At 42.8% G+C, this 22,724-nt stretch overlaps 1 protein-coding gene across 1 annotated transcript in view; it reads right to left on the bottom strand.

Moving 5' to 3' along the window:
• The window catches only part of bmper (BMP binding endothelial regulator), an 81,101-nt gene that overhangs the window by 6,692 nt on the left and 51,685 nt on the right, over positions 1-22,724 (bottom strand). Inside the window, exons 11-13 of the mRNA XM_007900882.2 lie at positions 22,457-22,502; positions 19,705-20,031; positions 11,094-11,430 (exon numbers count right to left, since the gene is read on the bottom strand). Of these exons, the coding sequence (XP_007899073.2) occupies positions 11,094-11,430; positions 19,705-20,031; positions 22,457-22,502 (710 nt within the window). The remainder of the gene's footprint in view (positions 1-11,093; positions 11,431-19,704; positions 20,032-22,456; positions 22,503-22,724) is intronic.

Below are 22,724 nucleotides of genomic sequence, written 5' to 3'. Positions count from 1 at the left end.
GGACATATAAAGGTTCTAAACTTAATAAATGCTATCAACCAATGCTGAACTCTTTAGAAGGTGCTGTTTTAGTTTTATTTGATTGGGAAAGAAAAATAATTGCATTTTGACAGTGCTTTACAATACAATACAAATTAGAATTTTATATTTATATAGCGCCTTCCACATTGGGAGGACATCCCAAGGTGCTGGATAGTCTAAGGTTTGTACCTGAGCTGCAGATGGGGGCTGTGTGCTATGGGCATCTTTAACATTTACCTGAACAAACAGAGTGCCGCTAACTAAGCCAGGCCAACGCACAATAGTATTATGTGTAGCACAGGAGAAAATACAGAATTATTTCAAAACGTCTGAAGCTACTCACAGGTTAAAGTTTCCCATTATTCAGGACAATTGGTATTTAAACATAAGGATAATTGATCATCTCTCCACTGGTGTAAGACCTGTTGCTGGTGACACTTAAAGAGATGTAAAATCTCATTTGTTAAAAAGTTGGGGAAATCATGGAGTGTCCCATTCCAAGTGCACGTCCAACTCTCTCACAGAGAGGTGTTTCGAGCAGTCCACTGTGGATACTCCCAGCTACCTGGGAATGTTAAAATTACATCATAATCATAACCTTGCATTAGGTTTTTTTGGGGGTGTCTGACACACGCGGAAACCCATCACCATGCTTGAGAATATCCAAAGCAAACTGAGATTTCCGTGCATCCCACCTACGTAAGGAAATCCCAGAGATAGATTGTTGGAAAGGCATGTGCATGTTCTACCTGGAGGAACGCATCCTGCTTTCCTAATTCCAGAATATATTAGGCGCAGGTTGGCAAGAGCCAAGGCTTGAGGACCCCAGAATGTGCGTTGGGGTACTGCTGGAGTGCTCTATTGCATTTAATATAGAACACCTTATCACTGATTGAGTTGTCTTAAAGAGCTTCACAGTATTATTACAAGTGCAGTGACTATATTTGTAGGCTGATGAGGAAGCCAATTTGCACACAGCAATGTCCCATTATCAGCCATGAAGGGAACGACCAATTTTATCTGGGGGATTGTTGGCCAGGAAAGCAAAAGAAACTCCCATCTATTTTCTAGTCACAGGAGAAACTTTGGGACAAAATTATCTTAAACAATGGTGGCTTATTCGTGGCACACACCATTTAGTCCAGAGAATCACACAGGTCAAGAATCCCTGGTGTTTCCTTGATCTTAGCTGTGTCAGAGTGAGGGAAAACTCAGAGCAAGAGTAATCCTCAAGCGGCTCCCAAATACCTGGCAGCCAGTTCCAATGATATGGATCAAGCCCTGGAAGTAGACTTTGTGCTCCTGTGTGCAGGGAAGGGAGCGCATGGCTTGGGGAGGCCAGAATGGGGAGTGAAGTGGGGCGTATAGAAGGAATCGAACCTTCCAAACAGGCACATTTTTCCCAAGGGCATTTTGTGTCTGATCATTCTCCTTTAGAAGTTAAATAGATTGAGCAGATGGACCAAATAGTAGCAGACGGATTTATCACAGATAAACACAAGGTAATAAATGTAATGCTGGAAAAAAGAATAGGAAATATGTACAGGATGCAGAGATGACCATGAGCAGAGATGAAGAAGAAATAGGGTTCAGGTGTGAATCTTGATCATTCTCTTAAGGTTTCACTTGTGTAACTATTGCTGTCAGCCACTGTAACTCGGTCAGCTATCAGTCACTCTGTTTTTGCTCTAGGGAATGCCATTCCACAATCCCTCCACTTGCCCCTCATTTCCTGCTATCAAAACTCACTTCTAGACCTACCTACTTGATCGTGCTTTTGGCTTACTTTCTGCTTCCCGCCTATCAGCTCAGGCTTTTAAGTCAGCTGTGTGCAGTGCTTTGAAATATCCTCCTAACGTAAAATGTAAATTAGTGATGTGGATCGTGGTGAAATAAAGGGCTTTCGACTAAAAGTCAAAAGAAGTTTTATAGTCAGTTCTAGATAACTGGTGAGGTCACATGAGGAATACAGTATAGCATAAGGCTACACACGCTGGTTACACACGTCTGAAGTTCTGCACTGAGATCTCAGATTCCAGACAAAGTTGTGATTTCAGAGAGAATTTTAAATTGAGTACACGCCCACATCACAACCAATGGTGCTAATTTTTCCTAAGTACACATGTGAACAAACAGGAATCAAGATTTCTTTAATTTGATACAGAGCTATTCACGTCATCTCAAAGTGCTTCATGGGAATTAGTGTAAAGTATACTGTGCATTGACAGCCATGAAGTGGCAATTTTATCTAGGAATTGTTGACCAGGTCACCAGGCAAAACTCCCTTCTCTTTACAAATAGTGCTATGGGATCTTTACCGTCCACCAGCACAAGCAGACAGGACATTGGTTCAACATCTCATACCAGCACCTTTGACAATGGAGCGTTTTATTAGCACTGTAGTGAAGTGGACTATGGGAGTTCAACATCCTGAAGTGGGGCTTGAATTCACAATCATCTAACTCAGGAGCGAGAGTGCTACAAGTTCGATCCAGGCAATAACCCGAGATGAATAGACTCTCCTTGTCTTGAGATCTATCCTCAATAATAATAATAATCCTTGCATTTGATATAGTGCCTTTCACGTCTTTTAGACGTCTCAAAGCGCTTCACAGAATATACTGTAAAGTGAATTGACCATATATTTGTGGGCGAAATAAGTTCCAACTAAAAAAAACTCTATAATCCATATTTCCTCCCACACCAGGCTCTCCGCATCCATTACCCACATCCTCTCTAGGCTGGTTCAGTGAGCAGCACCCTCGTGTGGGCGATTATTCTGGGGGTATCAAGTTTCTTACCTTTGAAGATCACCCAGTGTTTCCACAATAACTCCTGGTTCTACACTTTCTGATGAATGTATTTTACATATCTTAACATCCCCCTAAAGTCTGCTAGCTTTTAGTTGCTGAGTTTGGCACTGCTTAGCTCTTGATTTTATCTCACCTGTTCTCCCCTTCTTTTGCAACTTTGGTGGTCTCCTGCACTGTGGACCTTGGCCCTCCAACTAATAAAATAATAAAACTGTGAATGAATTGTAACCTAAGCTCTGTTAACAGGCTACTGGATCAGAGCTCTGACTTCTGAGGAAATGTGGGGAAGGATTGTATTCTTCTCCGATGTTAATTGATTCCTGATAAAATCTTTTCCTCTTAAAACAACCTTCTCTATTGTAAAAAAAACTCCATCTATGCCAATGGTTAAGTGTGCCACAAGTTACATGCACACTCAATCCCAATAGTCCAGAGCATGACTTGTTTCATTGTGTGTTGCTATGGTTACAAAGAATAGAAACACTTCGACTAAAGTACAATATGAAAAATTGTACCATGGTTCACGCTTAAAGTGTTATATAATAATAATCCTTCCATTTGATTCGCTTTTATATTGGGAGGTCATCTCAAAGGACTTCACAGAATATACTGCAGAATGTAATGACTGCAAATTTTGTGAACAAACGTGCAGATAATTTGCCCACAGCAATGTCCCATAACCAGCCATGAAGTTAGAATATGTGTGCAGAGGTTCACATTTATTTGTCATTGTGTCTGTACATGAAGCACGCTATTGAGGCTGGTGAACGACACAGGGCATCTCATGATGTAAATGGGGTTGAATCTCACAGTTCAGGCTGAGCATGGTAAGCCATGGCTCCTTCTCCACACTCAGACCAGTGCCGCTTGGGTTCAATGTAATCAGTCTCCTAAAATGCCAAGAGGATTGGTGCAGCTGTAACTGATTTGTTAAACAGTTATGCCCTTGGCCCTGCCATAAAGGGAATTTAGCAATCGTATGGTTGACACACAACAGGAATCACACTGCTAACAAGAACTGTAACTGTTCTCAACAGGCCAAAGTGTCTAATCAGGACCAGTACAACAGCTCTGCACCAGTTCCTTTGCAGGCATCTCGGGAAAGTAAGCTGTCTGCACTTCTCAGCTAAATGGCTCTCCCATCCACCGCAGTTATTAGAGAGTCTGGTTATTCAACTGAATGATTTTTTTGGTTGTCTGACACAAATGGAAACCATGATTAAGAGTATCCAAACCATACTGGGTTCTGTATATGTATGTCGCCAATGCATGGAAAATTCCCTGAGTCTGGAATGGACTGTGCACTCTCTCCCTTGAGGGATGCATCCCGCTTACCTAATTCTGAAGACTATTAGGCACAGATTTACAAGAGCCAAAGTGTGTGTTGCGTACTGCTGGAGTTTAATCAACTACCATAGAGCTCACCATTGAGAGTACTAGCCTCACAAGCGAGACACCTGCGTTCGATTCCCGGCAGAGCAAAACCTTGGTCAAGTTTCCTTACTCCACACACCTGATAATAATCCCTCAAGAAAAAAAACAGTAATAACTTCACTTCAATCCACGACTGTTTTGGGATACTGCTGTGCCCAATTGGCTGCCACGTTTCGCTCACAAAACAGTCAATTAACTTTACAGTATATTCTGTGAAGCTCTTTGAGACGTCTAGAAGACATGATAAGGCGCTATATCAAATGCAAGGATTAATATTTATTTATTACTATCTGGTAAGATTCCCACCTCTTGTCCTCCAAGACTACCATAGATACTTGACTCAATTCCATTACCATCTCAGCCCCAAGGAGCCTCCGCTTTCTGATTGATACCATCAACATGATACACTTAAATAATTTTCCATGAGAAAAATAGAAACTGGTATACATACACCAGACATATATATGTGTAGCTACCAGTGGCTGGCTGCAGTTGTCCAGGCTCCTCTCAGACAGAGCAGAGGTGTAGTACTCGGATATCAACAACAACAACAACAACAAGATTCCACTTATTGAGCGCCTTTCACGTCGGGAGGACGTCCCAAGGCGCTGTACAGTTGGGTCAGGACCCGAGCAGGGGGGAAATGGTCAGGGTGAGGGGAGGGAAGGGAGTGAGCGAGGAGGGGGTAGAGAGTCGAGAGGGGAGCTGAAGGCGCGGTCAAAGAGAAAGGTCTTGAGACCGGCCTTGAAGGAGGAAAAGGAGGAGGCGGCGAAGGCACTGGGGGATAGAGTTCCAGAGCCTAGGGGCTCAAATTGGGGAAGAACACAAAATAAATTATCTGAAGGACATCCAGTCAGTTTCTCTACTGCTGTCTTGCTGGTTCATTTTTTCCTCTTGGATTTCAAGCTATTTTTTTTCCAGGCAATAGAGGTGGGAGGCCAGTGGGACCCTGAACCTCAGCAATTAGCCAGCAGAGGGCAGCAAAGAGCAGCAGTACAGGAAAACAGAGCAAAGCCATCTTCTTATCAGAGGGCAAAACCTATTCAAGTCTGGGTGATGGACTCTGATTTTTGCTAACTGGCAGATTAATAAATGTCCCCAGGCTACTGGGAGTGACTACCCTCAGATGTGGGTAAAAAGTGCTGATTTCGCCTACAAAATATACAGTCTCTAACTTTACAGTATATCATGTGAAAAGCTTTGAGATGTCTTCCTGATGTGAAAGGCTCAAAACCAAAAGTAAAGATATTAATTATTATAATAATTATGATAACACGGGGTAACTGACTGGCCAGCTCCCTATGACATTGGACATCCCCAGCTGAGTCAGGAAAGACCCTGATCCTACTTTACGGAGGGGGGGAAGTTAGATTGATAGACAAAAGTGAAAGATTTCAGAGAAAGAAATTGCCCAAAAAGCAAAGAGGAAACAAGCAGTTAGCAAGACAGAGGTAGAAAAAGAAATAAATCAACTATACAGATATTTCATTTTGTTTTTGCCTTTATGTTTTCTCCCAGGGCATCATCCTGCTCAGTCTGAGAGGGGAAACCTGTCCCCAGCTTCCAGAAATGTCCTCTGCAGCCAACCACTAAGAAGTGCACATGAGAGATTGAGGTGACTGGTTGGCTGTGGTTGTTCACCTTCTGTGTAGAAGTACCTGGACTTCACTCAATGCCTTCAGTTTGTAAGGCACTGCTGGCACAGACAAGCATCCCAGCACTGGAGCATTTGAGAGTAGCCCCCCCAGCAAGAAACTGATTGAAAATCCTCAACTAAATATTTTGACGCTTAGCGGCTTCTAGCCTGATGTGTGCATCTTTCTGGTTTATTACATAGGCTGGAAAATAGATCAGATATTTAATCTGTGTCCTGCACAACTTCCCACCCCAACCAGAGTTTAAGGCATGCAGTGTGGAAAAAGGCCATTCGGCTATCAAGCCCACTTTTTTCCACGGATCATGGAAAACCTGCCCTATGAAGGGCACACCCTCCCACTGCAGAGGGAATGTTCTGCAGACACGCTCCCTTATCCCTGAAGGTCATCAAGCTGAACCACCAGAATAATCATCTGCTCAGGGAAATCCATTCCAGTATCCTGGCTTCCTTCCCACACAGGTGACAACATCCCATCCCCACCAGTCCCAGCAGCACAGATTATTGTGTCTCATGGAATATTAATTCATCTCATTCTGCACTTATCCAATCCAGTTCCCAACCAATTACTTTGTCTTTGAAAGTCTTAATCTGTCACAGAATCAGTTGTTATTGTTGGTTGTCTCTTCCACAACTTTGGAAACACAGTGTTTCATCTATTCTGTTTTGACAATCCAAATCAAGTAGCCTCCGTCTGATCTATGACTCTCATCAGTTTGAAAACCTGGATAATGTCCCTCTCAATCTCTATTTCTAATGAAAGCCAGGCTGAGAGGGTTGACAGCTCTGTGCTTATTACTGTACCCAGCACAGATACACAGAATATATCTTTAAGGGATGAATAAAACTATGGGTAGGATAACAACGCAACATAAATCTAATTTACTACAAAAAACAGCTGCACCCTGTTACATGGAAACAGCAGGAAACAATGAATTTAGCTGACTGTAAACAGGGTGTAAGGAGAGCTTTAAAATCGGAACCAGCTACATTGCAATTCATTCCTCGCCAATGTAATCCAAATTATATCATTGCAGAAAATATGTTAGAAAAGTTCCTCTTTGTCTGGCTNAAAAAATGTAAAAGAGAAAGGCTGCAGACAAAATGTAGGGAACAGGACTTTAGGAATAATATGCTTATGTCAGTAAATACAGCAGATGGTTGAGGGTTTAAGTCCCAGTGGTGCCTAGCATAGTTGAGATGAGTTTGTGAGTTCTCTGCTGGACTCCCAGGTTGAAAACCTTTTGGAAGCAAAATGTATCACATGGGGGAAGCGGGAGTAAGAGATAGAACAAAGAGACAATCGTTCATCTCAACAGATCCCTGCTGTCTGATCATGGAGCAGGAGAGATCATGGAGACGTCTACATCCTGGACAAGCTCCCACCCTCCCAGAGGAAGTGTGTGGAGGAGAGAAATCCCAAGGACAGCATGAGGTGGGGTGGGGGGAGGTGTTCAACATGACAAATCGCTGCATGTCATGTTTAATGTGTAAAAAGCATCAATTTAGAGTTTTATAGGCAAACCAACTTATCATTGTCCCAAATCAAATGGAAATAAGATTTTTCTGAGGTATATTTAAATGATTGACAAATGAGCCTCGTACATATTTTTCCAGCAAGGATATTTTCAAAAGGAAATAAAGGTGGTTATCATGCTCCATGTGCTCCATGTAGCAAATGTGCAGCTGAGAACAAAGTTTTATACTGCTTTATTCGGTTATGTTCGCAAAAGTGTCCCTGTGCAATTGTAATCCGGCAAATAACTTGACTTGATTTATTAATGTTAAAATTGCATTAGATATTCACCAGGCACAGGATAAGTGGCAAATCTTACTGAATGGAGCAGCACACTGCAAGTCAACAAATTTGTTACATGGAACGTAAGGAACAGAAGCAGCCCCTAAGAGTACAATCAGCAAATTCGATGTCTAGTTTAGTGAAAAACTGATGAAGAAAAATCTATGGAGAGGGTGCAATATCACCGGTGACAATTATCACATCACACACTTCATTTCCCATTCCCCCTGCTTTTTCGCTGCTAATTGTCTCCCATCCACTCGACATTTTGCTCACTGGCCAACTTGGACTTTGCAACTTGGATGTGCGATTTGACGGACTCGAATTTTACAATTCAACAATTACAAACTGATAGCCAAAGTTAATAAGGTACTGTATTGGGAATCTAGTTCTGAATGGCATTACTTATTTGAACTTCTGGAGTCAACTGTGGAAGTAGATTGTGAGAGCAAAGTTCCCACCTTTCCTTCTGAAACATTATTCCAGTTAATGAAAGGAACCCCATTAACACAACTTGGATTTACTATTAAGGTATCGCATTAAGAAATACCGTAAAATAGATCTTTTCCAAATACTGGAAATCAACCAGCACGTGAACCAGGAACTGCATTATATAAAGCACCAGTGTTACGCAAACAGCACGTGGAAATGTATTTACAAGATACAACATCTCAGAATGTATCCTCCCAGGAATAAGGGAATTTTCATTATAAAATTCAACAATATGAGCCACTGGTACAGGACAGTAATGGCTTCACCAGACATTGTGTAGCAGCACTTTAAGAGCTGAATGCTCCCGAATGCTCTGTCAACAGAAAAGGAATCCTCAACACTTCTGATAAATACAGCAGATATTTCATCATCTGCTACCTGAACACCCCATGCACAGCTGCGATGACACCTTCAGTTGTCAAACGCACACACGTTCCACAGAGGAGCAACAAAGACCAATTCCAGTACTTCATGATAAACTATCACAATTCATTGCCACAGAATTCGAGCTGTTCTTTTAAAATCCTAAACTAGGTCAAATGTGAAGCCTGCTATTTTCTCTCTGGATTGCTGCCACTGATCTCTCCCAGCTGACTAGCCGGTCAGTGTCCAGAGTCATATACAGTTCAGATATTGTTTTAACTTTGGACTCACAGGAGAAGAAATATGTGAATCTTTTGGCCAACCATCAGGCCGCTGCAGCTGCACTACGTGGTTTTGGCACAGCTTACCGGTCATTTACACATGTGCTTTGCTCTAGGTGAGTTGCTGGGTTCCTCTGGAGTAGAATCCCAGTTTAGGAATGCTGCACAATCTACAGGAGTACAAATATTCCCCACAACCCTGCTGTCGATCATTGTCCTTTGTTTCCGGGGGTGTGGTGGGAAAGGGGAGGGAGGTAAGGGGGGATGGTGGTAGGGGGTAGGGGTGGTGGGGGGAGGCTAAACCATTGGTGCTTGATCATGGTTTTCAATTGTGCACTTCAAGCAGTACAGCTCACTCGAGGTGTGTCTCTGGTAAAAGGGAATGCATCTGTGCCAACTTACAACTCCCTCCCTGAATGCAACCAGGAGCAGAGTAAAGGGTAATTGTTCGCTCCTATCCTCCACAGCATCGACTTTTCATCTGTCGTTAAAGAGATATTGATGATTATCATGCCAATCATAAAAAGAATCAAACAATTTGTTGGGTGTTTCAAGCAGCCAGTATTGAGTATAATGGGATCCCATTATAGAGCTGCAGCAAACAAAATTAATACTTTTAAAGTAACCTCCATTGTAATCGTGGAGAAATGTTTGCAAAATCTATTTTTTTTCTGTTGTTTAGCGGCACATGGACAACTGGATGCTAATCACAAAACATGTCAAGCAAGACTCTTCTGCAATTGCTAAGTGTCTGATTTCGATTTGTACTGAGGATGATAGAATTGTTTTTTAATGCCTGCAGCACTAAAGTCAAGTTTACCTACAGATACATAGTCACTACTCTGCAGTAAATCCTGTGAATGATTTAAGTGCTCCAAGACGCTATCATGTATGAAGGGCACTATATAAATGCAAAGTAATTGTTGAAGCTCCTTGAGACAATTTGAGGTTGTGATAAGGCTCTATATCAAATGCAAACCGCTTTCACACTTCACTCTGGCAATGAAGGTGACACACATCTCCTTTGGCCCATCTCCCTCCCCCAAGCCAAAACAGCTGTGTGTCTGGAGACGGGTGGGAATCATTTCCAAATGTGAGGCTATTGGATTAAGGTAGATGTTAGATTAAATTGGGTTATTCTATTTTATTGGAGCTCCTGAATTCTGATAAAATAAACATTAACCTCTCTCACCTTTATTGTGAGTCTAAACATGCTAAAGCTTGACCCAGCAGAGCCCAATACAGACACTAGGTACCTGAAATGGAAGAGCATTCAGTTTTCTTTATACAACATCCCTTAAATTGATGAGGATTACTAACTGTCAATACTGCAGAGGAATCAAGGTATAATCAAAATGAGATTCGTATTTTGACACAGCACCTACTGCTTAACTTTGAACTTCACAGGCAATCTAGGAATTCTATTCATAGCCAAACATACCATTGAATTAGCCCACAGCAAGATCCCACATGTAGTGAATGACCAATTTATCTTAATGATTTTTGGTCAGACACAGGTACAAGCTCCTTTCTTTTGAATTGTTTCACAAAATCTTTATTGTCCACTTGAACAGGTAGAGAGGACCTTGGTTTGGCATTTCATCCAAAGGACAGCACCACCAACATTGTAGCACTTTCCCAGTGTCGCGCACTGGAGTTGTGGAAGTTAAGGATAAACAAGATCATTTGTAGGGTAGTCCTAGCTGCTCTCAATGGCAAGCTATTTGGTATTGGTTGGTTAGACTCCAGCAACAACAACAAAATTACATTTGTATAGCGCCTTTCACATCGGGAGGACGTCCCAAGGCGCTGGATAGACAGAGTTACCGACCCAAGCTGAGGGTCGGGGTAGGGGAGGGCGGGGGGTGAAGCAGGGAGATTGAAAGCGCGGTCGAAGAGGAGGGTCTTGAGGCCATCGCACACTTAGGGGGTCACCAAGCCTTGGCTCCTGTCAACCTGCGCCTAATACTTTCTGGAATTAAGTAAGCAGGATGTGGAGAGTGCGCACATTTCATTCCAACAATCTTTCTGTGGGATTTCCACAGTGTGTTAGTGTTGGTGGGATGCATGGAAACCCGGTGATGGGTTTCCTCATGTGTCAGACACCTGGTTGACCAAAAAACAAAACTCTGCTCCTGGCTTTATTTGGGAGAACTTCCACAAAACACTTGACTAGAGAAGTTCCAGGCAGCCAGTGTGAAGCTTCCACTGTGGATAAGTATTGCTGCTTGACTTACCTGTAGAACAGTGCATAATCTACTGTGGTGTGGCAGTTCTGAAATGCCCAGGACTTGAGTTTCTGGCACTCCCGGTGAGCGCGGAGTTTAACCTTCACCATGCCCGAGCAAAGCTGTGGCCTCGGCTTCCTCTCGGGTCGGTTGCAGACTTGGTTATTTTGAACCCGCCAAGACTCGGCAAACTGGTCGATGTCAAACTTGAAGTTTCCATCGCCACCGATGAGGTCGTCCCGCTTGTGCCCATTGTAATTCCCACACAAGCCACAAAGTTTTCCCTTCAGCTGAGGAGCAGCAGTGACTTCCACAAAGCTGTCTCCATCCCAAGAGATTGCAATACCTGAATAAAGCACAGAATTTGGCATTTAAAACTAGCGGAAAAGTGCATCTTTTATAACTTATAGGTGTCAACCTGGCTCAGTTGGTAGCACTCTTGCCTCTGAGTCAGTTCACGTCGACACTCAAGCACGCTCAAATCATCCAGGCTGACACTGCATTGCTGGGGTATGCACATTGATGGAGAAGGACATGAGAAAGCTTTTGGAAGGACATGATTTATGGAGTTTGGACATTTCACAATTCTGCATCTTTGTGTGTCTACACCACCAGACAGGTGGCAATTGGATTAAAAGCCAGGAACTCTGACATAAAAACAAAATAATACTAGCTATACAGTATCTATATATAAATATATGCAGCTGTACCTCATCTGAAAGATCACAAGAACGGTATAAAAGAAGTTTTTTGGTCATCAGATGTCAACCTTCCAAAAAAAACAATCCTACCATCTTTAGACTTATATTACAGTATAGATCAGATCACAAGAAAGAGAAAGACAGATTCATGGTTCCAGCACGTCCCTTCAACAGAACACAATGTTTCAGATGCTTATCACCGAATGTACACTTCTATTTTTATTTCATTTTACTCAGATGATGGAACCTCTAACCTCGAGCCGAGAGCCCAGAGTGAGCTACGTCCGGAGTGAGGCGAGGCCAGAGTGTGAGGGAATTTGGTGAGAGTGGGAATTAGGTGCAGAGGGGGAAGTGGGGGCAGGCTATATATCTTTGTATCTATATAAAGTTTGTGAAGATGGTGTGGCAGGTAAACTGCGAGGTCTCTCACATGTGGGAGTCAATGGAGGGCGCCTTAAGTCCGGATGACTTCTTCTGCCGCAAGTGTCTGGAAATCAGAGAGCTCCAGCTGAGAGTAGCTGAGCTGGAATCTCAGGTGGAGACGCTGCGCAGCATTAGGGATGGAGAAAACTTCCTGGACAGCTTTATCCTGGAGCCGGACACTCCCCTGAGTCCCAAGGAAGAAGAATGTAGCAGCGACGGACATGACTGGGTGACAGTCAGGCGGGCAGGCAAGCGTTCCCGAAAGAGAGGGGCTGAAGAATCCCAGACTTTAGCCTTGTCTGACAGGTATGAAATATTGGCAACCTGTGTGGACAAGGAAATCTGCGAGGAAGACGGGCAAACTGACCCCAACACCCCTGTGCAGGAGGTTAAAAATGTAATTCTTATTGGGGATGAGACAGTCGGGAGGACTGATACAGTTTTCTGTAGCCGTAGCAGGGAGACAAGAAGACTCTGTTGTCTTCCTGGGGCCAGGGTGAAGGATGTCACCGCCGGGCTGGAGATAAATTTGAGGCATGAGGGAGAGGATCCAATCGTAATGGTACATATAGGGACCAATGACATTGGTAGGACCAGTAGGGACGAGTTAAGGAGCGAGTTCCGGGAATTGGGAATTAAACTAAGGAATAGAACTTCCAAAGTGATGATATCGGGACTGTTACCTGAGCCAGGAGCTAATTGGTACAGGCAAAAGAAGATCATAGATCTGAATGCCTGGCTAAAAGAGTGGTGCGGAGAGCAGGAATTCCAATTCATGGGCCACTGGCACGAGTATTGGGGAAGATGGGAGCTTTTCCAAAGGAATGGGCTCCACCTAAATAGGGCTGGGACAAATGTCCTGGCTACGCGAATAAATAGGGAGGTAGAAAGGGCTTTAAACTACTAAGGGGGGGGAGGTAAAAACATAGTAAAGTATAGTCCACCACAGTTAAACTTGAGATCAACAAAAGCAAGAGAGCAGATTAACAAGGGAGAAGAGCAAAGTGTGTCAAGCAGGGAAAGGAAGTACAGTGATAGAGTGCTGGTGAATAGGGTTAATAGCCGGAAGTCAGAATTAAGGGCACTATATCTGAATGCACGAAGCATTCGTAACAAGATAGATGAATTAGTTGCACAAATAGAGACAAACCGGTATGATCTAGTAGCCATCACCGAGACATGGTTACAGGGTGATCAGGGATGGGAACTGAATATTCCCGGCTACGTGGTATATAGGAAAGATAGGCGATGTGGTAAACGAGGAGGGGGAGTGGCCCTGCTAATAAAGGATGGGATAAAAACAGTAGAGAGGAAAGATTTTAAATCTGAAAAGCAAGATGTAGAGTCAGTATGGGTAGAGATACGTAACTTCAAGGGGCAGAAAACTATAGTGGGAGTAGTTTATAGACCCCCAAACAGTGGTCAAAGTATCGCTCAAGGTATAAATCAAGAGATTAGTGGAGCATGTAGCAAAGGAAAGACACTAATTGTGGGTGATTTTAACCTGCACATAGACTGGGACAACCAAATTGGGAAAGGTAACATAGAAGAGGAGTTTATAGAATGTATTAGAGATAATTTTCTAGATCAATATGCTGAGGAGCCGACCAGGGAACAAGCCATATTAGACCTTGTTTTGTGTAATGAAACAGGGCTGATCAGCAAACTGGAACTTAAGGCTCCTCTAGGGCAAAGCGATCATAATATGATGGAATTTAGCGTTAAGTTAGAGAGGGAAGTAGTTAAGTCTGAAGCAAAAGTCTTCAATTTAAATCGAGCCAACTTTGCTGGTATGAGAGAGGATTTAGCCAGAATAAACTGGGAGACTAAACTTAAAGATTTGACGGTAGACCAGCAATGGCAGACATTCAAGGAGATAGTGCAAAATTCCCAACGAGCACATATTCCTTTGAGGAATAAGAATGCCATGGGAAAGGTGGTGCAGCCATGGCTAACTAGAGCAGTTAGGGAAAGTATCAAATCAAAAGAAAAAGCCTATAAAACAGCGAAGATGAGTAGTAAACCCGAGGATTGGGAGAACTTTAGGGAACAACAGAGGAGGACCAAAAAATTGATCAAGAGGGAGAAAATAGATTACGAGGGCAAACTAGCAAAGAACATAAAAACAGACTCCAAGAGTTTTTACAAATATATAAAGAGGAAAAGGCTAGCGAGGGTGAATGTGGGTCCATTACAGGCAGAGACCGGAGGAATTATAATAGGGGACAAAGACATGGCAGAGTCATTAAACAAGTATTTTTCTACAGTCTTCACCGTAGAAGACACTGGAAACATACCAAAAATAGAGGACCAAGAAGACAATGTTAGCGAGCAACTTAGGGAGATTAACATTAGTAAAGAGATGGTTCTAGGTAAATTGTCGGGTCTTAAAACCGATAAATCCCCTGGACCGGATGGCCTGCATCCGAGAGTTTTAAAGGAGGTGGCTACTGAGATAGTGGATGGCATGTCTATAATCTTCCAAAAGTCTGTGGATACTGGAAAAGTTCCCATTGATTGGAAGATTGCAAACGTAACTCCACTATTTAAGAAGGGTGGGAGAGAAAATAGGGAAAACTATAGACCAGTTAGTTTGACGTCAGTTGTAGGGAAAATTCTTGAGTCCTTAATAAAAGACGTAGTTATGGGATACCTGGAAGACCATAAAAAGATTAGGCAGAGTCAACATGGCTTTACAAAAGGGAAGTCATGCTTGACTAACCTTTTAGAATTTTTTGAGGATGTATCCAGCAGGTTGGATAAGGGGGAACCAGTAGATGTGGTATATTTGGATTTTAGGAAGGCATTTGACAAGGTGCCACACAAAAGGCTGTTACTCAAGATCAAGGCCCACGGGATTAATGGGAAAATATTAACATGGATAGAAGAGTGGCTATCGGGTAGAAAGCAGAGAGTAGTGATAAACGGATCATTCTCGAATTGGCAGGATGTAACTAGTGGAGTGCCACAAGGATCAGTGCTTGGGCCTCAGCTATTTACCATTTACATCAATGATCTGGACGAGGACATTGAATGTAATGTGTCTAAATTCGCGGATGATACTAAACTAGGTAGCAGAGTGAGCTCTCAGGATGATGCAAAAAGATTGCAACAAGATATAGATAGGCTAGGGGAGTGGGCAAGTAGGTGGCAGATGGAATTCAATGTTAGCAAGTGTGAAATTATTCACCTAGGTAGCAAGAATAAAAGAACAGATTATTTTCTGGAAGGGGAGAAGTTAGATAGTGTTAGTATTCAAAGGGATTTGGGTGTCCTTGTACACCAGTCCCAAAAAGTTAGTTTGCAGGTGCAGCAAGCAACTAAGAAGGCGAACGGCATGTTAGCGTTCATTTCGAAAGGTTTAGAATATAAGAGTAGGGAAGTCTTGCTGCAACTGTATAGGGCTTTGGTGAGACCGCACCTAGAGTATTGTGTGCAGTTTTGGTCTCCTTATTTAAAAAAGGACATACTTGCCCTAGAGGGGGTGCAGCGTAGATTCACTCGGTTAGTTCCTGGGATGAGGGGACTGACCTATGAGGATAGGCTGAATAAACTAGGGCTGTATTCTCTAGAGTACAGAAGAATTAGGGGGATCTTATTGAAACTTATAAGATTCTTAAAGGGCTGGATAAAGTAGACACTGAGGGACTGTTTCCCCTGGTAGGAGAATCTATAACCAGGGGTCACAGTCTTAAAATTAAGGGTCAGCCTCTTAGAACAGAGTTGAGGAAACATTTCTTCACTCAGAGGGTAGTGAACTTATGGAATTCACTACCCCAGAAGGCTGTAGATGCTCAGTCCTTGAACATTTTCAAGGCTGAGACTGATAGATTCTTGAAAAATAGAGGGATTAGGGGATATGGGGATAGGGCAGGTAATCAGAGTTAGGTGAGAAGATCAGCTATGATCTTATTGAATGGCGGGGCAGGCTCGAGGGGCCGAATGGCCTACTCCTGCTGCTAATTCTTATGTTCTTATGTTCTTAAAGACATTGGATGCTGAAATCTTGAGTCTGTTTTTTTTCAGCCTTAATTCGAAAGGATGCTGAGCAGGAAGCATAAATCCCACTACAAGCTTCCCACTCCACACCCCTTTAAACAGCCACAAAGCACAGCGTTAAACTGAAAGAGTTCTCCAGATTGAAGTGAATGAGGTGTGCACTTCACATCTGATATAATTTATATATAATTAATATTTGAATCAATGCACATGGGCAAATAACTGACACTTATTCATTTGGTTTGTAAACCCCCCGCTACCTATCAAATGTGCCAGTGTATTGGTGAAAGTGTTGTCAGATCTCTTGGATTCATAGCTCGCTGTGTTTGTTTAATCCCTGCAACGGGACTTGGGGAATTGGACTATAAATGGTGTAAATTTAGATGAACCTTTCCTTTTTAAGAGTGGGGCAGAGAATGGCCAGTGAGAATGCACATTGACAGATGTTTAGCTGTGTGTGTGAGGCACCACACTGGGTGTAACCCCTGGACTCCTCCAGAATTCTTTGTGGGGTTGTAGAGTTGGCAGCTGGAAGGAAATGCTAAGTGTTTTTTTATTTTACTTTCATCACTTGTTTGTCTGATTTTCACCGTGAGACTTGGCAATCTTTCTCTTTCTCAGTTTATGATGGAACAAGGCACACTATCGAGCATTCACATTTGGAAAGGATACATTTATAGAGATCCATAGGATTCAAAATCGAGAATGAGAGGAAGTAAATCCAGAAACGGTTTTCAGATATATCAAAACAGCAGTGTAAGAGGGCACAATTTCAGGACTGGAAAGAGAAATGTTATGGGAGACACCAAGAGTATTTCTTTACACAGAACGTAATTGCTGGCTGGAATGGGGTTGCTAAAGGTGATGGAGAACAGGACAATGGACTCATTGAAGAAACAGTTTGATGCCATAATGGGAAGCTGCACCATAATGAGGTTACAGACTTCCTTTCTAAGCTGTGAAAAACCTCCAGTACTGAGTGAACACCAAGCCCAAGGGTCAAAGTTGCAGGATTTCTCAACACATTCCATTCCTTACTGAAGGAATGAGGGTAAGATCTGTTCTGAATGACTCCTTCCCCACTTCAAGTTCTGAACTGTGTGGAGCTCAAATCCATTTGAAGATGTAGTGAGAATGGCACTGGGCGGGATCGCTGTGCTTGAAAGAGGAGCGGCTTTTCAGGCGCTAATCACGCTGAACAGCAAAGTTGAGTGAAAAGCATAGAGCATGTGGTAACGTACTTCTCTTCAGATAACTTTTGCCATTTGCTATCATCCCAACAATTGAAACGTGCTTTTATAATGACACAGTTCATGGATACATCAAATTTGCATAATGGAAGAAATTCCCCTTAGGTCTAGAGTCTAGACTAACTCTATTTATGTAGCATTTTAAGAGCATCCAGAAATTGGTAAATTCTTCAATGCAGCATGAATTTTGAAGCCACTCTCTGTAAGATCTTATAAAAACTATGTACAACAAAAGAACAAAATTACATTTATAGCGCGAATTTCACGTTGTGAGGATGTCCCAAGGAGCTGGACAGTCAGGGGTCAGGACCCGAGCATGGGGGAGGGGTGGAGTAGGGGTGAGGGAAGGCAGAGAGGTGGGAGGGTGACTGAAGACACGATCGAAGAGGAGGGTCTTGAGACCGGCCTCGAAGGAGGCAAGGGAGGAAGTGATGCGAAGAGACTGTGGGATGGAGTTCCAGAGTGTAGGGGCAGAGAGGCTGAAAGCCCGGCCACCGATGGTAGGGTGGGTCGGGTGGGAGACATGGAGCAGGCCGGAGCCCGCTGAACGGAGGGAGCGGGCAGGTTGATAAGGAGTCAGCAGATCAGAGAGGTAGGAGGGGGCAAGGCCATGGATGACCTTGAAAGTGAGAACGAGGATCTTGAATTCGATCCTCTGAGGGATGGGGAGCCATTGGAGTCAGGGACGGTGGGAGTGCCGGGGTCGCAGAGCCTTGTGTGCGAGAGCACATGAGCTGCAGAGTTTTGGATGATCTGCAGCTTGTGAAGGGAAGGGTTGGGAGGGCCGATGAGGAGGGAATTTCTATAATTGAGCCTTGATATGACGAATGCGTGGGTGAGGGTTTCGGCAACCTGAGGGGTGAGGTAGTGGCGGAGTCTGGCAATGTTGAGGAGGTGGTGGTAGGCAGTGCCGGTTATATCGTAGATGTGGGAGAGAAAGGACAGTTCAGGGTCAAACAAGGCATCCAGGTCCTGACTGGCTTAGTGAGGTTGAGTCTGCAGCCGTGGAGGCTGATGCTGCCAGCGCCCGAGGTATGGAGGCGCTGGCGCTATCCAATCAGGAGGGCCTCGGTCTTGCTGACATTAAGTTGATATAGAAAATCAACTTGAAAGCTAAGTCTGAATTCAACAATTTACCAATTTCTGGGTACTCTCAAACACTACATGAATAAAGTCAATCTGGACCCAGGTGGAATTTCTCCCCAATAATCCCTGAATTTTTTGCAAAACACACCCAGAAAATACTATCTTGCTGATTCCAAATAATTAGCAGGTAAGGGAGCAAAAACATTTAAAGAATTGGCAGATTCAGAAAACTATAATAGGGTTCAAGAGATAACCTTCATTTAAATGAATTATCCTTGCATTTGATATAGTGCCTTATCTTGTCAAATGTCTCAAAGTATAGTATCTGTGACTGTATGCAAATACACCTGGACCAACAGAAGGGCAACTTGCAGTGTGAGCAGTACAGCTTTGTTACACCATTCTTAGTGTCATTGTACTTGGCATCATCCTCCCTGTAAAACTCCAAAATCATACAGCCCTCTGAAAAAGCAGCTTTTAACCAAGATTTTCCAACACAAAGCCATTCAGTCAAGTATTTTGTTTTATTTGGAAGCCACTTTGAAACATCAAAATGAAAAGCAAATGCTGTGTGTTCTTTGCTTAACTGCACTAACTGTATCCAGCACTTTGTACTGGCACAGAATACCTCCCCCCCCACACACACACAAACACGGACCAGCACACAGTGTTTTATGATCTGTTCTGGGTCTCCTGCTGTTCATGGTATTCAGGCAGTGGGGTTGAAAAAGAGTTTGCTGGGAAAATGGCAGCGCAAAAGTGTCTCAGGCTGTAAAACGAGTCTCCTCCATTTATCCCATTGACCATGTTATATGCCGCTGTAAGTACTCCTTCTGAGACACTTCTTTTTAAGGTTGAAGAGTCCCAATTGATCTGGTTGTTATAAGTAGGATTAGAGTATTTTTTTCACTAATGGGGACCACATCAGCAAAGTTGCTTGAATGGGGTTGGAAATGTGATATTTGGAATCTGGAAATTGCTGTGCTAATAGTGATTCCCAGTTTGCAAGTGAAATCGCAGGAATCTCTACCAGTTCGCAATCAGTGCCAGCCGTTTGCTTTCAGGCCGTCACTGGCCCACGATAATAAAACACAGAAATGTCTGAAAAACAATTGAAGAGCAAAACGATTTCGATTTGGTAGCGATCTTTCCACAGCTCACCTGCTTTTGTAGTTACTTTCATTAAATAGCCCTCCAGGCTGATGGTGAAGTGTTGGTTGTGGTAAGGCAGAGAGATCTTAGCCCCGTTCTTCTTCACAGTCAGATGCTGCATGAGGCTGATAGTGGTGCCACTGGTCACCAGCTCGATGGTTTTCGTCCAAGAGTAAGAGTATGTTCGGCGGGCATCGTTCTGCACCAGCACTTGGAAAGTGGCAGCGGCAGAGCAGTCCTTGGTTAAAACGTACTGGCACGTGCCCTGAAAGTTAAACGCCCGGCCATCAAACGTGTTGTAATGAGGGTCGCCGAAGACAGTGCAAACGCCTGGCTCTGCCAAAGGGGGGAGGGGAAGAAAAGGAAGATTCAGGAATGTTCTCCATGTGTAAAATAGCGACATGTCAAGACAGGTGGATAAATAGTGTTACATTCAAGGAGGAGCAGTACAGATTCAAGATTGTCTCCAAAATCTCCCGAACTGGTGATTAGGAATAATTAGACTGCATTATGGAGATGGAGCAGCTGGTAAGGGAATTCTCATAACAGATCTATTGTAATGCACCTGAAATCAGTCGAGGATTTCCTGTCTGTGCTCTGACAATACGTATCAAAATGTAAACCAGGGAAATGTGTGGAGGGGGAAATATGAACACAAAATGACTATGTTTATACCAGTGTTGCCCCGGATAGAGGCTTCTGAGATACAGTGCAGAAAGTATGGAAACAGTCATTGCCATTAAATCTTACCATTTAAGATTGGTGCAGATTTGTGTGAATCTTCAATTCAGTCTCAATTTGGGAGGCAGTTTTCTACGGTTCTTAAAAATAACTGACTTTCAAATTAAGTCTCAATTTAAGACTTTTTGATTATTCTGTGCCATATTATATACTAAGACAACATGGTCTGGTAGGTTACCACCACCTGATGTTACAGTTCAAGACTAGATAGCGTTTTGGGTGTAAGATGAGACTAAATGTAATGATTACGTGGTGCCAAGTGTAGAAGCGACATGTGAAAGAGGTAATGTTCCACAGTCTTCAAGGTTCAATCAAGAATGAGTCTGAATAAAGAATAGCACAATGACATTTTATCATAACAGAGTGAGGACACAGGGAAGGGGAAGGAACTTGCAGGAGTTTCCTTTAGAGTTTGGAAGGAACAAGAAAGAAATGTTGAGGGAAGCAAAGACCACCATATCAATAAAAATCAGACTGAAACGATTCAGCGTTGGAGAAAGAGAGAGAAGATGCAGGCCAAAGGAAAGGGAAAGGAAGGGCTGTGGAAAGGCTATCAGTAAAAAAAACTCATATGAAAGAGAATGTTGATTGGGAACTAAGTCTCTATGTATTGTTGTGTAGGGGTAATGGCTGTTTCCACACTTTCTTGTGTTCTTATGAATCAATTCTTGCATCATGGCTTCCAAGAACATTTTAGTTTTGCTGGTCTTGTACAAAATTCCATTCACAAAATGGGGTGAGAGCTGTAATGAGGGATTCAATTATATGGCAAGGATTTCAATGTTTCTCTACAGTTTTTATGGAGCTGAGAGGATCCATTTCAGAAGAACGAGAATGTTGGAGTGATTTAGAGCAAGGGAACTCCCATTTCATCACCTTTGCTCCATTGCACTGGTGGTGATGGATTTGCTATATTTACAGTCTGCTCACAGACTGATCGCAAGCCTGAAAGTGCAGCAATTACACAGCAGGGACTGGAGAGGCTGGGTCATCTCCAAGCAAGAAGGAAAAGTGGCTGAGAGGAAGTTCCTTTCTTTACTGTTCAAGCATGCTGCTAGTGCTTTCATTAAGCAGTGGCCATGGACTAAGGGGCAATCCTGCTTTTATCATTTTGTGTGAGCATGTATGTGTGTGCGTGTGTGTGTTGGGGGGCAGGAGCCTTTGCTGTAGTAGAGTCTTGAAACGTGGAGACCTGATCAAAACACAAAATTCCAGTTTATGGACAATTTCCATTTGCTGTCATTTTCTGGAAGCACTGATGTTGATCTGAGCATACATGTCTTGCCAACTTGGCGATGGAGTGTCAGAGTTCAGCTGTACTTCATTTCCCAGTGTGCCCATAAATATTTATTCCACAAGAAGTACATCATGTCAGAAATCCCAGGGAGTTATAAGCCAAGGACCTGCTGAAAGACCAGAGCACTTAACCTTATGGTTCTTCTTTCAATCATTATTAGTTTGTAGTAAAGACCACAAACAAGTCCATCATTGTTTGAGCTGTATTACGACACTCGGCAAATAGGGTGCCATAATCTATCAAAAGTATAAATGTGCACTGTGCGCCTTTTAGGCATTTGCATTGATTAAGGAAAATGTATAGTTCGTGTAATATGAGACAACACTCCAAAGAGAGAAAATGGTTCCCATCTGTTGTCCGGTGGGTTGGATTTCTGCTTTTCTCATTGCAGACTTGTTCCCCACACATTCCATCAGATACTACCTTACTTTGGTTTAGGCTCAGCATTTTTCCTAAGTGGATCCTAACCACAAGACCGCTGTCTTCAAATTCAAGACTGTGCAGATTTTAAGAAAAAATCTTAAAAGGAATAGCAAATTACCACCAGACCTTTCCAGCATTCTGCACAATTTTAAATTTTAAGCTAATGATCTTAAGGCTACAAACAAGAAATTTGGGGTCTCTATTTGTTTGAAATGCAAAAGTTAGGTACAAAATAATGAAAGATAGATGCTTATTTAGAAAAGAGAATGAGTGGATCCATTTCAGTGCATTTCAACTTACTTTCAGTGCAAATTGGACAACATCCATTTCTGTTAATGATCTTGCCCTGTAAGAGAAAACACACTTTTTTAATATAAAGAATATACAGTAATATTCTTTGTGTTATTTATATCGGATAACAGTATGGTTTAGATAGATCTGCCTTGGGTTTGGGGGTTTTAGATCTAATTTGCAGTATTTTTTATCATGATTCTTTAATAAAGAATCCCATTAATCCTTTTCAACCAGGTTTGTGAGTTACCAGGATTCGAAGTTCAAGGCATATTTC

Source organism: Callorhinchus milii, unplaced genomic scaffold (genome assembly GCF_018977255.1).
Source record: "Callorhinchus milii isolate IMCB2004 unplaced genomic scaffold, IMCB_Cmil_1.0 Scaffold2, whole genome shotgun sequence".
Lineage (NCBI taxonomy): Eukaryota > Metazoa > Chordata > Chondrichthyes > Chimaeriformes > Callorhinchidae > Callorhinchus > Callorhinchus milii.
This window is presented reverse-complemented; position numbering and strand designations above follow the sequence as displayed.